General features: G+C 43.4%; 1 protein-coding gene across 1 annotated transcript; it reads left to right on the top strand.

Annotated features, from left to right (window-relative positions):
• The first annotated feature begins 4,490 nt into the window (after positions 1-4,490).
• Positions 4,491-18,771, top strand: LOC126234280 (uncharacterized). The gene is made up of 5 exons (XM_049942967.1): positions 4,491-4,526; positions 15,386-15,520; positions 17,698-17,841; positions 18,038-18,169; positions 18,658-18,771. The coding sequence occupies exons 1-5, from the start codon at positions 4,491-4,493 to the stop codon at positions 18,769-18,771; spliced, it is 561 nt and encodes a 186-aa protein (XP_049798924.1).
• Positions 18,772-19,071: the final 300 nt, after the last annotated feature.

Consider the following 19,071-nt stretch of genomic DNA (forward strand, 5'->3'; position numbering starts at 1 on the left):
GCATTGAAGTCCCCAACCAGCAAATATGGGGGTGGAAGCTGACCAAGAAGATGAAGGAGATCAGCTCGTGCCATTGGTGTGGACGATGGAATGTATACAGTACAAAGAGAGAAAGTGTATCCGAAAAGGGAAAGACGGACGGCGACAGCTTGGAAGGAAGTGTTTAAATGGATTGGGTGATAATGGACAGTTTAATGGAGAAGAATCATGAGTCCTCCATGTGCTGGAGTGCCTTCAACAGAGGGGAGATCATATCGGACGGACTGAAAATGAGGGAGAACAAAGCGGTCATGGGGACGCAGCTTTGTTTCCTGAAGACAGAAGATGACCGGCGAGTAGGATTGTAAGAGGATCGACAATTCATCCCGATTGGCTCGAATACCGCGGATATTCCAGTGGATAATGGACATTGGGTGAACAGAAAATGGAGGAATGTGACCAAGGTCGCTGTCAACTCAACGACTGCTCTGAGCTTGCGACCGACAGCATGGAATGGCATTCAGCCGAAGGCAGAAGATCCTGATCCATAGGTTGGTTAGGAGCAGCTCCTGCCACCAGCGACCGGCTGGTTGATCGGCCGCCAGCAGTGCGCCTCGGCGACACAGAAGACGGCCGAGGGCGACTTCCGCCAGGTGGTACTGTAGATGGGACACGCCTTGGCGGAGAAGGAGAGGAACTGGGTTTCTTTGTAGCCTTCTTGGAAGTATGATGTTTAGAGGAAGGAGGAACCGATGGTTGGGAAGTTGTCGTACGTAAAAACTCTTCACGAGTATGCTCTTTTTTCGAAGTCTTGGTGTCTGACTTTTGGGCTCGAGATTTAGCAGAACTCGACGAAGGGTGAGCCAGAGAGTGGGCAGGCGAAAGTGGTGAGGTTGAACGGGCGATCTTTGCGCTGGCCGATCTGACGACCGTGGCACTAAAGGTGAGGTCGCAAGTCTGCGTGGCCGCCTCCTTTGTTGGCCGATGAGAAGCAAGGACAGCGCTGTATTTTCCTTTCTGAGGCACGGTGGGCTGTCGACTGGCGAATAATTTTCGAGCAGCAAAGGTCGACACCTTTTCCTTTACTCTAATTTCCTGGATGAGCTTTTCGTCCTTAAAAACGGGACAATCTCGAGAGGAAGCGGCGTGGTCACCCATACAGTTGATGCAGCGAGGGGATGGAGGTGGACAAGCACCCTCATGGGCATCCCTGCCACACGTAACACATTTGGCCGGATTGGAACAGGACTGGCTGGTGTGATTGAACCGCTGGCACCGATAGCAACGCGTAGGGTTCGGGACGTAAGGGCGAACGGAAATTATCTCATAGCCGGCTTTGATTTTCGATGGTAGTTGAACTTTGTCAAATGTCAAGAAGACAGTGCGGGTTGGAATGATGTTCGTGTCAACCCTTTTCATAACCCTATGAACAGCCGTTACGCCCTGGTCAGACAGGTAGTGCTGAATTTCTTCGTCAGACAGTCCATCGAGGGAGCGTGTATAAACGACTCCACGCGAGGAATTTAAGGTACGGTGCGGTTCCACCCGGACAGGGAAGGTGTGTAGTAGTGACGTACGCAGCAATTTTTGTGCCTGGAGGGCACTGACTGTTTCTAACAACAGGGTGCCATTCCGTAATCTGGAACAAGACTTTACAGGACCTGCAATTGCGTCGACACCTTTCTGAATAATGAAAGGGTTGACCGAGGAGAAGTCGTGACCTTCGTCAGACCGAGAAACAACAAGGAACTGTGGCAACGATGGAAGAACTGACTGTGGTTGAGACTCAGTGAACTTACGTTTGTGAGCAGACATAGTGGAAGGTGAGGAAACCATTGCGGAAGAATCCCCCATGATTACCGGCGTCTCCGATGGCGCGCTCCTCCCTTGTGGGGGCCCTCTCTGAGGGCACTCCCGCCTTAGGTGATTGTTCACACCTCAGGTCACACCTCCCGACAAACGGACGGAGGGACCAATCGGCACTTTCGGAAGGTATCAGCTCGGGTAATCACCCCTCCCTGGGCCTGGCCGTTACCAGGGGGTACGTACGTGTCCTACCTGTCTACCTGGGGCGGGGAATTACGCGTTACCCAGTCACCGGCTACGCATGGAAGTGCGTGGGTTGGCCTTCAGACACGCACAGGGAGGAAGAAAGAGAAAGGGAAAGGAAAGAAGAGAGGTCTCAAACGCCGCAGCGGAGAAGGTAGAGAGAAGAGGTAAGGAAAAGAGAAGGACAAAGGAAGAATGAAGACTTACAAGCAAGGAAGGAAGGCGAAGAATGTAGTATATGTACAAGCATCCGTCTCCGGACGTAGGCACAAACCATAACCCCAGAGAAAGGGAAAAAAAGAGCCAGAGGTGAAGGGGGGGGGGAGGTGGCGAAGATGGGGGATGGGGAAGGATGCGGAAAGGGAAGGTATGCAGCCCGGAAAGGAAGGAAGGCCACATCAGCTCGGGGTCCCGTGCTCGCTACGCACGTATCCACAAAAGAGTTGTGGATTCCCTGGGGGTCTTGTGATTTTGATCCCCTATATCTTCCATTCTTGAAGGAAGACACAACAGTCCCGACTCCAGAGAAATTCACAGACTTTGGAGGAGATGAACGTCCGACTCCATTACCTACATTAGGTGATAGGAGGGGGGTGGAGCAGTCAATGTAGCAAAAGTCTCGCATTGAAGTAGTCAGAGAAATAAGATTCCAGACAACTGAAAGTACTGTTAACAGCTTTAAGCCGTGAAGGGTAAACTGCTACCAGAGAAAATGACTCCCTGTAGAGCAGTGACAGCACTGATCCGTCGCGATAGAGAAGTATACAAAACCGCATTACACGACTGGTTGAGGTAGAAACGCGAAGCAGCACTGCCAAGCCAACTTTGAAGGATGAGGACGAAGAGAAAATGGATTCATGTACAGTAAGGCGCGCTGGTCTGGGGATGACCGAGTGGAAAGCTGGAAGTGAAAGTCTTTCTGATTGATACCTCTGGCAATACAATACATGTACTGGTACTGTTGTTGCTAAGATAGTGGGGTAGACAACTTTCAGAGGTGGTAGTATGGACCAAAACGAGAAAATGTCTATGAAACATGGGTTCTAAAACGTATACCTTAAAATCCCATGTTTAATGGACATCTTTTCCTTATTTTGGTCCATGAAAATTGTCTACCTTATAATCTTAGAAAGAACAGTACCGGTACATGTATTCCATTGTCAGAAGTATCAATGATTTTCGCCTACAGCAGGGCTTCACAACATACGTGCTCACGGAGCAAGCTGTGAGCAGCAGGGCGCGAGCACGGAGCAGCGCGAGCACGCTACCCCCACTACCGGACCAGAGCGGAGAGTGGGGAGAGTCACGTGGGGCACACAACAGCTGCCGCCAGTCAATGTGAATCCGCGGCCACCTGCAGGGATATCACTCACGAATTATTACTGCGGCAAATGAAACAAATAAAGGAGAATGTACACGTGCCACATAATTTTATTAGCTTAGTGTATACCTCTGCATTCGTATTAATTTGTGAACTGTTACACAATAAAAGGTGTCACTGAAGTGTGGGATTCTCGGTTATCTTGTACTTTTTGCCCTTTACAATTGCGTCTGCATTCGGAGTAATTGTTATTGTGCATTCTAGGCGCAGCGTGCAGTTTAAATTTCGATCAGGCAATGCGTTTCTCAGGCGCGTCTTGTTACATTTCATTGCAGAGAACAGTTGTTCACAAACATATGTGAAACCGAACATTGATATTATTGTAGCCGCTAGTTTGTGCAAACGAGGAAATCTATCCTGAGGGAAGAGTGTGTAGAATTCCAATTTTTTTTTCTTGTTCTGAAATTTGTCTCTGTATTCTCTGTCACACTTCAGGTCAATTATTTCTAGTTCCAGCTCAGGACGAATCTCTTCAATATTCGCTGAATATGGAGAGGAGAACAGATCAAAATCACTGTCTAGTGCTGTCGGATCTTGAAAGCGTTGATCAAATTCTTCCTTAAGGGCTACTAAACTATTTTAATAACGTTCACAGTCTTTGTGAACATCTTGCATGGATGATAATTCAGGAAAATGAGCTAGATTTCCTGTTTCCAGCTGACTCACCCAAAGTGTCAATTTCATTTTAAAAGCTCGTATTCGATCTATGAAATGAGTAATTAGCAGATCTTTACCTTGTAGTAAAATGTTCAAAGCATTCAGATGGCTAGTTAAATCTGCTAAGAACGCGAGATCACATTCAAACGTGCGCGCGCATTTCCCCTCCCTCCCACCCTCCTTACTCCGCGACCTTGCACCTGCTCGCGAGCAGGTGCCTGAGCAGACGCGAGTACTCGCGCTCAAAACCGGCTAGTTGTTAAGCCCTGGCCTACAGCTTTCGACTCTGCCGTTTCTAGACTAGGATCCCTTATGTAAGATGATACATTTACGCTTCTCCATAATACTTTAAAGTCTAACATCACCACACCCTGTACAGATCGTCATCGACAGAGGAAAGTACCAGAAGGCTTCGGTACCCAAGATGACATCACAACTATTGGCAGACTGCAGTATGCAGGTCAGAGTACTGAATACACCACTGACATGTCAGCTACAGTTAGCTGTTGTATGCAACTAGACAGTAGTGGAGATGGTCAGAATGGCTGCACGCTTATGTGTGTAGGGAATTATGGGAGAAATTTCACTCAAATTAACGATGTTGGCGATAGTTCTATCCGTAACTGTTAGTACAGCACAGTAGAGGAATTTATACAGCTGAAAACTATTGGGATCACGGCAGTGAGGAACCGTATGTACATTGAGAGAAAATCCCAAAGTATGGGGAAATTCTGACTAGGCAGAGTTTGGTTTAAAAAATAGCGACTGGAAAAATAAAATTGCTCGTATCAAGAGTGTGATGAAACAGGACACGAGCTGAGCTTAGTTCCGCCACTACAGCTATGGTAATTCATTTGTGGCGTTATTACTGGGAGAAAAATCTGGAATATTAAGCAACTGCACACGATACATGAACAGGAGCGGGAAGGGGAATGGGAACCCTGAAAGTGATGTGTCGTGTATTTACCTAAGGAGATCTGGCAACAGCGCAGAGTGAGCTGGTGTGCACTCACTGCCCTCTTCCCCCCTACTATCGAATGTATGAAATTAAGGACTTGAATGATGCAAGATTTGAGAAACAGTGAGTAAAGAATCTAAGATTCCAAAAGATTACAATTTGGATTGTGCAATTAAGCTGCTGTTTAAGCTATAAAGGAAAAAAGAAAATAGCTAACGTCGTCATTGATATTCTAGATGTCATTTAAATAACACATTCGACAGTTTTTTCACGGCATTCCTGAAGATGTTCAACCACCTGCCACCGAATGTTCGATGATTAACACAGTGCATGTTCAGAAGCAGACTAATGCTTGTGATCAAGCAACAGCCACTATATTCTGTAATTGAATTTTTTTCTGGAAGTGGAGTTGTAGACTGGTGAACATGATACAATCACATTGAGGCCACAAACAGGAAACATTTAAGAGCTATAAGCTGTGTTTGTAATGTCAGCCTTGTGTAATACTTTTCTTATCTTAGTTTCACTAGTGGTTTTAATATAGGTGTGAAGCAATCTGTCCAGCCATCGCCAGTGAATGACTTAGAGGAATTATTTGCACAGTTTAAGCGGTGTGTGAATCGGGTCTGGAGAATATAGGTGCCTAGTATTTGGATAAAGAATGGAAAAGGACCACTGTGCTTTAACAACGAAATTCGGAGGATGCTCACGAAATGAGAGGCTGTTGCACTCACGGTTCGAAAGGGAACACACAAATGACAAGCAAAGGTTAGGAAAGATTCGTGCGTCTGTGAAAAGGTCTATGCACGAAGCATACAACTACCACCGTCACACCTTAGCAAAATACCTGGCATAGAACCCGAGAAAATTTTGGTCCTAGGTAAAATCGCTAAGCTGGTCTAAGGCTTCCATCGAGTCCCTTGTTGACCAGTCCGATGTGCCACTTGAAGATAGCAAAACAAAAGACGAAGTTTTAAAATTCACGTTCAACAAATCGTTCACGCAGGAGAATCTTACAGACATACCGACATTTGATCATTGGACAGACTCCCATATGGACGACATAGTAATAAGCATCCCTGGCGTAAAAAAACTGGAAGGTTTGGAAGCAAAGAAATCACCAGGCCCAGATAGAACCAAAATTCGATTTTACAAAGAGTATGTTGACTCCATATCTAGCCTGCAATTATCGTGAACCTCTCGTCCAGCACTAAGTGCTAAGCGACTGGAGAAAAGCACAGGTGATTCCAATATGTAAGAAGCAAACTACAACTGACCAGAAAAATTACAAACTAACACCCCTAACCGTTTTTCTGCAGAATCCTTGAACATATTCTCACTTCGAATATAATAAACTTTGAGACTGAGACGCTTATGTCCACGAATCAGCACGCTTTTAGAAAGCATCGCTCGTGCGTAACTCAGCTTGCCTTTTCTCACATGATCTACTGCGACCAGTGGGTGAAGGGCAGCAGGCAGATTCCATATTTCTAGATTTCCGGAAAGCATTTGACATGGTGCCCCATTGCAGGATGTTAACTGAGGTACGAGCTTATGGAATAAGTTCTCAGATATGTGAGTGGCACAAAGACTTCCTAACAAGGGAACCTCCCCATCGCACCCCCCTCAGATTTAGTTATAAGTTGGCACAGTGGATAGGCCTTGAAAAACTGAACACAGATCAATTGAGGAAACAGGAAGAAGTTGTGTAGAACTATGAAAAAAATAAAATATACAAACTGAGTAGTCCATGTGCAAGATAGGCAACATCAATGATAGCGTAAGTTCAGGAGCGCCGTGGTCTCGTGGTTTGCGTGAGCAACTGTGGAACTGGAGGTCCTTGGTTCAAGTCTTCCCTCCAGTGAAAATTTTAATTTTTTATTTTCAGACGATTATTATCTGACAAACTCTTATGTTTTCATCGCTTTTTTGGGAGTGATTATCACGTCCACAAGAAAACCTAAATTGGGCAAGGTAGAAGAATCTTTTTTCCCATTCGCCAAGTGTACAAGTTAGGTGGGTCGACAACATATTCCTGTCATGTGACGCACATGCCGTCACCAGTGTCGTATAGAATATATCAGACGTGTTTTCCTGTGAAGGAGTCGGTTGACCTGTGACCTTGCGATCAAATGTTTTCGGTTCCCATTGGAAAGGCACGTCCTTTCATCTACTAATCGCACGGTTTGGCGGTGCGGACGCAAAACAGAGACACTAAACTTATTACAGTGAACAGAGACGTCAATGAACGAACGGACAGATCATAACTTTGCGAAAATAAAAAAAAGTAAACTTTTCACACGAGGGAAGACTTGAACCAAGGACCTCTCATTCCGCAGCTGCTCACGCTAACCACGGGCTCCTGAGCCCACGCTCTCCTTGATGTTGCCTATCTTGCACATGGACTACTCAGGTTGTATATTTTGCTTATTTTTTTCATAGTTCCACTCAACTTCTTCCTGTTTTCTCGATTGATCTGTGTTCAGTTTTTCAAGGCCTATCCACTGCGCCAACTTACAACTAAATCTGACGGGGGTGCGATGGGGAGGTTCCCTTGTAAGTAATAGAACTCAGTATGTTGTCTTCGACGTCGGGTGTTCAGACAAAAGGGTATCGTCAGGGGTCCTCCGGACAAGTTTGGTAGGACCGCTATTGTTCTTTATTCACATAAATGATTTGGTGCACCGGGTGGCCAGCAATCTGCTGTTATTTGCTGATGATAATGTAGTGTATGGTAAGGTGTCGAAGTTGAGAGGCTGTAGATACATATAAGATAACTTAGACAAGGAAGAACAAACCTGTGAAGTTCTGTTAGACTATTACTTGTATCCTGCTTGACGCAGTCAAGTCGTTTAAAAATCTTGGTATAGTGTTGCAAAGCGATATGAAATGGAACGGGCATGTGAACAGTGGTGGGGAAGACGAATGGTCGACTTTGGTTTATTGGAAGAATTTTAGGAGAGAGTGGTTCACCTGTAAAGGAGACAGCACGTAGGACGCCGGTGCGACCGAGTCTTGAGTAGTGCTCGAGTGTTTGGGGTCCGTACCAGGTCTGATTGAAGGAAGACCTCGAAGCAATTCAGGGGCTGACTGATAGGTTTGTTACCTGCATGTTCGAACAACTGAGTGTTACGCAGATTCTTCGAGAACTCAAATGGAAATCGCTGGAGGAAAACTACGCTCTTTTCGAGAAATACTATTGAGAAAATTTAGAGAACTAGCATTTTAAGCTGACTGCCAAACGATTCTACTGCCGCCAACATACACTGCGAGTAAGGACCACGAAGTCGAGATACGAGACATCAGGGCTCATACGGAGGCGTACAGGTAAACGGTTTCCCGTCGCTGTATTTGCGAGTGGAATAGGAAAGGAAAATACCAGTAGTGGTACAGCACACCCTCCGCCACGCACCGTACAGTGGCTTGCGGAGTGTCGATGTAGATGACTCAGTAACAGCAATATTTACTGGATTATGGTGAGGAGTTATTAATTGGTAAATAATTTTGTGGGGGTATAAAGCAACGATTTTCTTCATGGATCTCCCATTTAATGACTGACTATGCCTTACACTTACAAGTCGGGCTCTGTGGTCATATGATTTAAAACAGGCGAATGTGACTATACAGAAAATACATTCCACGACAAAAGGAGACACTACGAAGGAATTATCCGAATGAATTTTTTTGTTAGAGTATATTAATACCACCTGGATATTACTTCTATATAGAGATCGGAATTCATTTGTATTTAGCAGAAAAGTTGTATAATTCAAGCCAATATGTCACTTAACATCGTCCATAGTTTTTATGAGTATTCGTGTAAAATCAAGAAAATCACCATTCGACCTTACAAAATCAGTTACGTTAGAGCCGGCAGTATCAGACACTACCCACATACTGTTTGAAGGACATCTTTCTGCCGTTTGTTAATGTTTTATTTCTCAATTCACAATCGCAATTTCGGCTCTTTGGCCATTGTCAAGGCTTAAAACGTTGCTTTAACATAAAAACAACCCGCCATTATACAAATATCGAGATATTCGAGGCCAGGGATTTGTCAAAAAAGCCTGGGTCGCATCAGTTTGACTTTTAAATAAGAATTCTAACAGGATTTGTGTGTGGTGTAAAATCACCACGTTAACGCAAAACAGGACTTGTGTGTGGTGTAAAATCACCACGTTAACGCAAAACACACACACACACACACACACACACACACACACACACACACACACACACACACACACACGCAAGCGCGCGTTCTAAGACTCCTTTTTAAGCACGTGACAATGGCCTAAGCGTCGAAACTGCATTAGTTTATTCAAAAATAAGACATCTTCAAAATATTTTTGACCACAAACATCAGAAGTTAACCATCCACTTAAGCCACCTGGTAGGAGTTACTACTTTGCGTATATCTTCGGATATCGATCGTAAAACGTTGACAGAAATAGTTTTTGTTGTGCATACCAAATCACATCTTGCACGATAACTTATCTAGCGGAACGTTAAAAGGTGCAATATTTTACAATCGGTAATCAATTAACAGAAAGACATTACAATTTCAGTTTGGAAAAGTATAATATTTTGTAAAGTTTACAGGTGTCTAATGTACTGGGTGATCAAAAAGTCAGTACAAATTTGAAAACTGAGTAAATCACGGAATAATGTAGATAGAGAGGTACAAATTGACACACATGGTTTTATTAGAACCAAAGAAAAAAAGAATACAAAAGTTAAAAAATGTCCGACAGATGGCGCTTCATCTGATCAGAATAGCAATAATTAGCATAACTAAGTAAGACAAAGCAAAGATCATGTTCTTTACAGGAAATGCTCAATATGCCCAACATCATTCCTCAACAATAGCTGCAGTTTAGGAATAGTGTTGTAAACAGCACTGTAAAGCATGTCCGGAGTTAAGGTGAGGCATTGGCGTCAGATGTTGTCTTTAAGCATCCCTAGAGATAAACTGCCTATTGGCTTCTGTCTCAGGTTCTTCGGCCGACGTTCATCTAATGATTTTTCTGACGTTTCGCCAGCACGAGTCAGAAAAATCATTAGATGAACGTCGGCCGAAGAACCCGAGACAGAAGCCAATAGGCAGTTTGTCAACAAGTGGCCACGAAAGCCTCAACAATTTTGTATCCCTAGAGATGTCGGTCAATCACGATATCCTTGCAACTTCAGGTAACCCCAAAGCCATTAATCGCACGGACTGAGGTCTGGGGACCTGGGAGGCCAGGCATGACGAAAGTGGCGGCTGAGCACACGATCATCACCAAACGACGCATGCCTGAAATCTTTCACGCATCTAGCAATATGGTTGGTTCTAATAAAACCCCATGGCATTCCAAGCATGTGTGTCAATTTTTACCTCTCTATCTACAGTATTCCATGGTTTATTAATTTTTCAAATTTATACTGAGTTTTTGATCACCCGGTATATATTCATGAACCTCATTGGCTCTTTGGATGCAGTTTTGCAGTAAAGATTACCAACGAGAGAACATTAGAAAGAAAATTAAATGAAAAAGGTGGGGTTCAACTCGGTCTGTCAAAAGCGCTGTCGGTGAGGCGATGAGTGCTGAGAGCTCACTGCACTTCCTTACCGGCTACATCGATTAGCGACATCGTGGAGCTTCGCCTCCGGTTCCGATACAACTCAACTTACGACTCAGTTTCACCTCCGACCAGTTTTTGAAACGGGGGTTTTACCGAAGCTAAAGGACCAAAGCATTAACTTCAAACATCATATCGTTCATCAGCAGGATAAAAAGATGCCTTCAGTAAACCAATGACGGTCTAATGACGTCTGCACAGCTGCCTCGGCCCACCACAGAGGACTGCTGCACTTCACAGATTGTCTAGGATGCGACCGCGCCGGGGAGCATTATGGAGTTCCCTAATATCTTTCCATAACAAGAATAATCGCGATGGGGAAATTGCTAAACTCCCACAAATGGCTTTGAGGTGATGGCTACTGAACCAAACAGCCAGTCTATATGCAGACTGGTGCCTATCAGTTACTGTTCGAAGGATTTGTGAAATGACTTTATTATCTCCTATTTAATTTCGTGATGTATGGTTCCAACACAAGACGGTTTTTTCAGGCAGACTCAGTTGACGAGAAGCTATATCCTTTTTTTCAGTACGATCCTAATTGCGAATAAAAACACCGAAAGGCTCCGCCAGGCACATTTGATAAACACACTAAACATTGTAGCGCGATTAGAGCTCAGACCGCACCAGTTTTCTATGCGGTTTTTCTAACACGTGCAGAATCTGCGTCAACTCTTACCTGCTACCTGTTTCATGTCTGCACTATCTTTCCTCTCGTTTCGTAGTATTGCCACTATATAAACAATGTCTCTCCCGGATTCTTATGTTTCTGCGTCATTTATTTATCTGCATTTAAGGAAAGCTAACTCTTCAAAGTACAGTTAAGAGCTGCAGACGATTCTAGCACGTACATCCATATGTAATGTCTTCACATCTAAAACACTCCAATGGCTCTGCTGTTTAGTTTTCCTACCTAACAAACTTGCCGTATTACTTATTAATTTTCCAAACTAAAATTTCTCTCAATTATTACACGTTTTGAAATAGGCTTTTTCGAGTCCGCAGCCGAGTATCAATATTTTAAGTCCTGTACTTCGACAACTGCTCTAATTTACTTCTATAATTGCAAGAAATTCTGGTTCCACTAGTCATCCTTATTGCTCATATCTCAAAGCAGTTGCGACATTTCTGAGTGCTGTGCAAAGTTGAAACCTATTCTCTCAAAACCACGAGCTATTACGTCAGTATCAATAACTGATGAGCTTAAAACCGAATGGGCCTAAAGTACATCGTTGTCGACTTAGATTGTAGCATGCACTTGACATCTGTTAATCTATGAACCAGCTTTATCTGTACTGTACCTGTATACTGGTAAATTTGAACATTTGCTAAAAACTAAGAATGTTACCTACCACACTATCAAACCAGAAGTTTACGCTCGTGGTAACAATTTACGTTTCAGAAATTTTAGTGATTTTTGAACAGGGTGCAATGAACTGTGTAAACCTGCATTTTTTCTCTGGAGTCATGAGACAATTTCCTTGAAGTGACGTCGAGGGCGACCAGAATTTGTCATTTCCCCAGTCTGTAAAAACCTTGCAAACTAGTGCCGAAATACGTTGGTGGAAGGCACATTATAAACCATACAACAGTCAACAAGACGTTAATAACACTAGCCTAAACATGAAAAGTTTGTGAATTTATAGTAATGCCAAACATTAACAAATTATTTAAAGTAGGTACATTTTTATATGAAATATAAGATGTTGAGACTTGGTTAACCAGTCAAACCTATAAGACTGGTGGTTTGCCCACAAATCTGATTTTCAAATTTATTTTTCTCATATCATTGTGTCTGTGCTATGGGCCCTTATGGTGCTCAGTGCCTCAATTCACGTTTCGTCGCCTGAACTTTTTTCCTACGTAACGGAATTTAAGCCTATCGCTCATTTCTTTTCTCTCACCTTTTTGTAAACTGTGCATTACTCATGAAAAAAGTTTTCCCCTTGAGGGCTATCGAATGAGAAAGATCCGCTTAACCTGCAATTGTGGCCAGCTCATTTAGGTACACACAAGCATACTAGTTTTCAAAACGGTGTGAACTCAGACACTGCAGCATTTAATTGAGGCTTAAGGTTTAACGCCTCTTCGATGGTGTCAAATGCAGAACGTGTTAAATTTTGCCTTCGGTAGTCACACCTTCCACGCTGACATACTTCGTTATGGAGTTATCAAATTAGCGCTTTACTTTGAGAATTTTGCTCATGTAAATTCGAACACGACTACTTGCAATTCTACAGTTTCGCAACATTCTGTAAGATAACACTATGATGATCCAATGAACATTAATGCACGATCAACCATGTCCACTCAAAAATTAGCAGATATGATGAACTCTGAGAATGGTATTTACATTAGGAGGCTAATGTTAAAAAAATCTTTGATTTTGCATAATTTTTGTTCACAAATATTTGACAGCATTTGGTGCGACGAATGTTCACTGATTTTGAGCCCTCTCAATCAGAAGCAGTATCTTGTCACGAAAGAAACGTGAAAGTCCGTTAATGCCCATTGCAATGACTTAAAATTTATTTTAATTGCTCAGGATGGGAGCTATGGCACTAACATGTTGCTTTCGTAACATTCAAATTACTCTAGACTCTAGACCAGTAAAATATGAATTGCACCAAATACGATCACAACTTTCAATAAAGTACCTTTTGGTACGACCACATTCTCCAATTACATAGCTTAGAGTGTCATTTTGTGTAATTGTTTTATCAGATAGCCGAAGTTGCCGGATAATTCACAGTGGTAACTGCCTAATGAGAAGAGCCACCGCGTTCCAGTCCGTCTAATAGTCTTATCCTTACTAACTGCACAGTGTACACACCGTTGCGGAGTATTAGATTCGTTCTGGACACGCTCATACGAAATTTATTGTCCAACTCTAGCGTTCTTGCGAGGCATTATCTGAGTAGCCCTCGGTAGACTAGCCTACTGTGCGTGCCTCTAGATAGATACAGATATTACTATTCACTGAAATACATCAGTACCTTAGATGTTAGGTATTATGTATTGCAGTCGTACCACATAGAATGGACTTATCCGATAAAAACTAATTTTCATCCATGTAGTGATAAAAATGGCAAGTGTGAAAATTAGCGACTAGTTAAGTCTAGAGAAAAGTTATGGTATGCACGTTACGAAACGTGAAAACGAAGCAGGCTTTGGTAACGGCATTTAAATACCTGGCATGTTATTGAAACATTTGACATTAAACCTTTAGAATGACAAACACTACAACGAAAGGCAGGAGTTCGTCTCCAAAATTTTCACGTAAAACACTTTCATCTATAGTACTTAACTGTATGGGGACAATGTAAGGATAGTCTAAAAACATCGATGTTACAGAGACGAGTTGCAATGCTTGCATGTACTGTGGGAGATTTATATCAATCTCACAAATAGTACACATTAAGAAATGTAGCTCGTGGAAACAAGTGTACAAAATTCCAGGAACAGGTTTCGAGGACGAAACTATATTTTCCACCCCTTCCGATTACCGTTCCCGTGGAGACAGAACATAAAATTACTCAAATGATGGCACATAAAGGGGCATAACCATCCGTGATTCGTTTACGAAGGAATCTTAAAACCACCCTCGGCAAGGCACTTTATAGAGATTCGTAAACTATTGATATCTTTGAAGATAATTGTGAAAGACCCGTTTCTATTGGTACTCTAAACATGGTAAAACGCGCAATGAATCCGAACATATACGAGAGAAACTGAAGTATTAATGGGGCCTTCGGCACCTATCATGCGCACGTATTTTAACGGCATAAGACCAGTCATTCTAGATAACAAACAAAAGGAAAAAAAAGTAAGCAGAAATTCTAATCAAATTTAGATCTTCAGTTACGGAAAATACCAGTAACCCACACAGAAACACACTCCGCGGTTTCCATACGCGGCGTTCCCCGTGGCTGTCTCTCGGCTCGACTGTTTGGTCCGCTGCGGCCAGCTTCAGGCTCCTAGTTCCTTCGGCGAACGCCCGGCGGCGCTCCTACCTGGGCGGTGAGAGGCTGTGGCGACCTCTTCCCAACTTTGCGTTTAGGGAGCCGGTCTATAAGAAGTGTGGCCAGGCTGCAGTGTGTCACACTCCAGCCTTGCTTCACCAGTGGGAGAAAAGCCAAGAGTAAGTAGTGTGTTTGGGTGTTCATTTGTAGTCTCAGAGGCTTTGCAGTGGGAGGTCTATAGATCTTGGCTCATACTTTCGATAGTATTCTGTTACTGAAATGTGTGAAAAAATTATATAATTCTACTAATCACGTAATACATCATTTCAAGTTAATTTAAGTTTTACCATAAAGAAACTCATAAATTAAACAAAACCCGGTCGGCATAATTGTTCTTTCTTGTTTGACACAAATAAGAAAGTTAAGGAGACATAGAGTATATTTGTCAAAAGAGTGTGTGTTTCACCTCTTTTTCTGCAAACTTTATATGTCCAGTTTTTAGTGTTCACACTGAGCCTCAAAGCTTTCTCATGAACTTTAGGTTATTGATTCGACAAACCTCTGAACTTAGCCTTACACATGGCTTCGTAACTAACCATACAGTTCCTCAGACTAGACTCCCAAAATGATTGTACTGAGGCTTGTTTCTGGAAAATTAACATAGCCAATGCACAACTTCACGAAGTAAGCTCTAATGCAAGCTAACGTTGTTAATTTGATATTGAACTTAATTTACTACGGGATGAGAATTTTAAATAGTAAAAATCTCTCACGCAGGAAGAGCAGCAAATGAGTTACCTGGTTGTGTTGCTCCTCATCGCATCGGGCGCGTTGGGTGAGGTGACGGAGTGCAGCGGCGGTTCCAACGGCGCAACGCCGGCGTCAACAGAGCACACCGCTCGGGAAGGAAAGGTAAAGGTGATCACTAGGTACTAAACCTCCTAAGTGCAGTTACTGAGGAAACTGCGAAGACTCCAATAGGCAAATCTATAAAACTTAGATACTAGTGCAACTGTCAACAGACCAGTCTTGAAATGACTGTGCTGGCCACTGAACGTTTAAATACCCCTTGTTAATTAAAGTGGACTTTGAAAAATTTAAAACTTCCTGAACTGAACAGCTTATCTACGTTCAAAGCACATGCATAGAATCGTCAAACTAAATTCCGTAGTTATTAGATTATTCCCTCAAATGTTTGAACTTAGTTACGAAATAGTACACAGCTTCGTGTAACTAATAGTGACATATTCAACTGCCGGTTGTAAAGCGCCAGCAAAAATAAGAGCTGTAAAAAAAGCTACATAGCACGCCGCTGTTAAATACGTTTTTCTGCACAGCCTCTCAGTAAATTAATCCACGTATAGTACCAGTTACCAGCGATACTGTATCTGAAGGTCACAACAAGCTTCACTATCTTCGGCAACGACCATATAGCCGTTCGTAAACCAGGGTGCGATTTGTGCTTCTACCAGTGGGGGGGGATGGGGGATGGGGGATGGGGGATGGGGGATGGGGGATGGGGGATGGGGGATGGGGGATGGGGGATGGGGGATGGGGGATGGGGGATGGGGGATGGGGGATGGGGGATGGGGGATGGGGGATGGGGATGTCTTAGGGGGTTGGTAGAATTATATATGTTACTAGCTTGGACCGTGGCGTTACGCATGGTTAAACAGCTATTTATAAATAGATGTTAGTGCATACGCGTCAATAGTGAGTTTCGGCATTATCAGAAGTCATCCCTCGTTATATCTTTAAAAGTACACTATAGGTAGAACTTACTTACAAAGTCATCTACATACGGGTACAGATATACGAGGGGAATTCAGAACTTAGAGGTACATTTGTGAAAAGTTGTACGTTTTCTGATGATAGAAAACTGAAACATATTAATAGTGTTAATAGTAAGACTTATTAAGAACTTTCATTGTTCGGCTCCACAAATTAACTTTATATGTAAAGTTTTACTCCATTGCGTGGGAAATAAACATCCCAGGTTGGGATGCATCAACTAAAACCAGAGGGGATGGTCTAATGCAGAGGGGGGGGGGGGGGGGGGGGAAATCTCCCCCCATCCCCCCCCCCCCCCCCCTGCAAATCGCACACTGTTGTAAACTGGTACAAAACTTGACGCATGGTTGTTCACCCTACTTCTTACACTATCATAGAAATCCCTTCATGACATTGACGTGGTAAATGGACTAAAAGATGCAGCCCCTGCTTTCCTTAATAGCTCAGTCTTCAAAATTAAAATACTACTGCCTTGTTAAGCATAACACAATAATTTCAATGGAATAGGGTCAGCAGTTGCTGTGGATCTTTTTACATAGTGCCTTCAGCTTCCGTGCCACTTCTAGTACGACTGTACAATTTCGGAGTTGCGCCATTTGCAAGTATATTAAGGATTTTTAATGCTAGTCATGTCTTTGCTCATGACTACATCTTATGCTCACGTAGTTGATATTACACTTTACTTAATGGACCACGTTCCTTTCGAGCGATTGTTGAAAAGCTGAAATAACGTAAAACGCTTCATTTATATAAACGTAGAACCGAGTCATAGGGGCAGCGACATACAAGGCATAAAATGCCATAAAATAATTGAATGGCCTAAATCCGAAATTGTGCAGTACTTCAAACAAAACGAACGCAGATGAAGGCATCTTGAAGTGCCTCCAAGAAAATTAACGAATACGCGATAGGTAGGTCAAACTACTGCCTGATTAATTACAAATAGTTCCGGAACGTTTATCTAATGATAGCATTTCCTTTATACATGCTATCTAGAAATTTAAGTGTAAATGTTATTGGGTTTATCGGCACATAGCCTCTAACAAATAGGTGCTGAGGCTAGAAGATAGCAGTCGCTATAACGGGTAGTAGGTTTGAGGTATTCGTAACACGTCTACCAAATTCAAGCAACGTAAGAAAAAGCTATTTCAGCCGAACGTACGTATGTTTTGCAACGTTCCAGACCCAAATTTAACAGATTGGCGCCTATAATTACATCACAATGTTCTGTACTTCACATTGTCCTTCATATTCGTGTACTTGCCACTCAAGTATAGTGAGATGATTATTCTTTGCAGGGTTGGTCAGAGTACCCTAAAGTGGTGGTACTCCAGCCGATTACAACGGAGTCCTCCGCAGAACCTTCGCGCCTGACTCCTATAAAGAGTGTTTGCATGATGAAGGTGGACTGCGCCGACATCAGCCCTATTGACCACGACGAGGTTGTGCTGCTAATCTAATAATAGCGTAAAATTATAGTGGCCTTAGCATGATAGCGTTTTTTACTTGTCTGAAATGGCGTTGTGAATAAGTTAACAACGGCGACCAGCTCTGTCTAAAACGTAGTGTCGTTAGTAGTTGCAACAGTAAGATTAAAAGAACAAAATAGTTATGTAACAATTTGTTTACGCGTTTCAGGAGCTTCAGAGGGACGAGGAGTATCAGGACGCGCCAAGCACTGTCCAGGAAACACCAACAGCTGCATCGTCAAGTACCGGTTCTCCAAAGCCGACACCACCTCCCGTGCCGTGCACTGTCGAAATACAAGTGGTGGGTGTGACTTCCAGAGCTACTCTCACGTCTACCGTATGTAGTGACTGCACTAACCACTCTGAAGGCTGGTTCCGTGCTGCCCGCCACACTATTCCATACTGTGCAAGGGTCTCCATCGCTAACTGCAACTTGTACTTCGAACTTACGTGGCATTGCCCACAAGCCTTTTGCTCCCTTCGTTTCAGTTAATTCATTAAGACCTTGATATTTCGGGATGTCTTATCAACTAACCCCCCTTCTTTTGATAAACGTAAATTTCAAAGCTCTTTCATCCTCAGTATGATCCGTAGGTGGATAACCACTCGACTTAGTCACCTAATATTTGGCACAATGCAACACCACAATGCAGAACTTTAACTTGTGTTCGGACTGTTTCCCGTGGTACTACTAAATGTTTAGTGTTTCCAGAATGGTGGCTCTCGGCCGTTTCTCAGCACTCTACCCACACGTTAACCTAACGCATATGCTGTGTGCGTGCTTCTCAGCTGCAGACGTTCCGCGGCCAGTGCGTGCGGATGGGCCAGCACTTCGGCGGCTGCCGCGCGGGGCCGTTCGTGTCGCCGCTTCAGCCCCCCTGCCACCCCCCGCCACAACACTAGCGGGCGCTGCAGGGCCGCGTCTCGTAACCTCCATCGGCTGGCTGTTGTCTCGCTTTTAAACTTACTGTTCAGAGTGTAAAATTTATTAATGGTTCTAAATATATTTAAGCTGCAGGTTACAATTGTGGTATTGATTTACTCCTGAAACCTAACATGTTTTTGTTGGAGAATTGTCCTCGCCTTGAACCTTCCGTCACCTGGATACCAGAAGTGGGGAGCATCACCACCGACCATAGGGGACGCTAAGGAAAGGTACCCGCATATCCTTCCCCTTCCGCATGAGTTGGGTACGAATTGTTG

The sequence above is a fragment of the Schistocerca nitens genome, chromosome 2, assembly GCF_023898315.1.
Source record: "Schistocerca nitens isolate TAMUIC-IGC-003100 chromosome 2, iqSchNite1.1, whole genome shotgun sequence".
Classification (NCBI taxonomy): domain Eukaryota; kingdom Metazoa; phylum Arthropoda; class Insecta; order Orthoptera; family Acrididae; genus Schistocerca; species Schistocerca nitens.

What these genes read in the sequence shown, in the direction of transcription:
- LOC126234280 (XM_049942967.1), top strand. Translation starts at nt 4,491, where the DNA reads ATGACATCACAACTATTGGCAGACTGCAGTATGCAG. An exon ending in GCCCTATTGACCACGACGAG is followed by an intron (nt 17,842 to 18,037) that starts GTTGTGCTGCTA and finishes TACGCGTTTCAG; the next exon opens with GAGCTTCAGAGGGACGAGGA. An exon ending in GCACTGTCGAAATACAAGTG is followed by an intron (nt 18,170 to 18,657) that starts GTGGGTGTGACT and finishes CGTGCTTCTCAG; the next exon opens with CTGCAGACGTTCCGCGGCCA.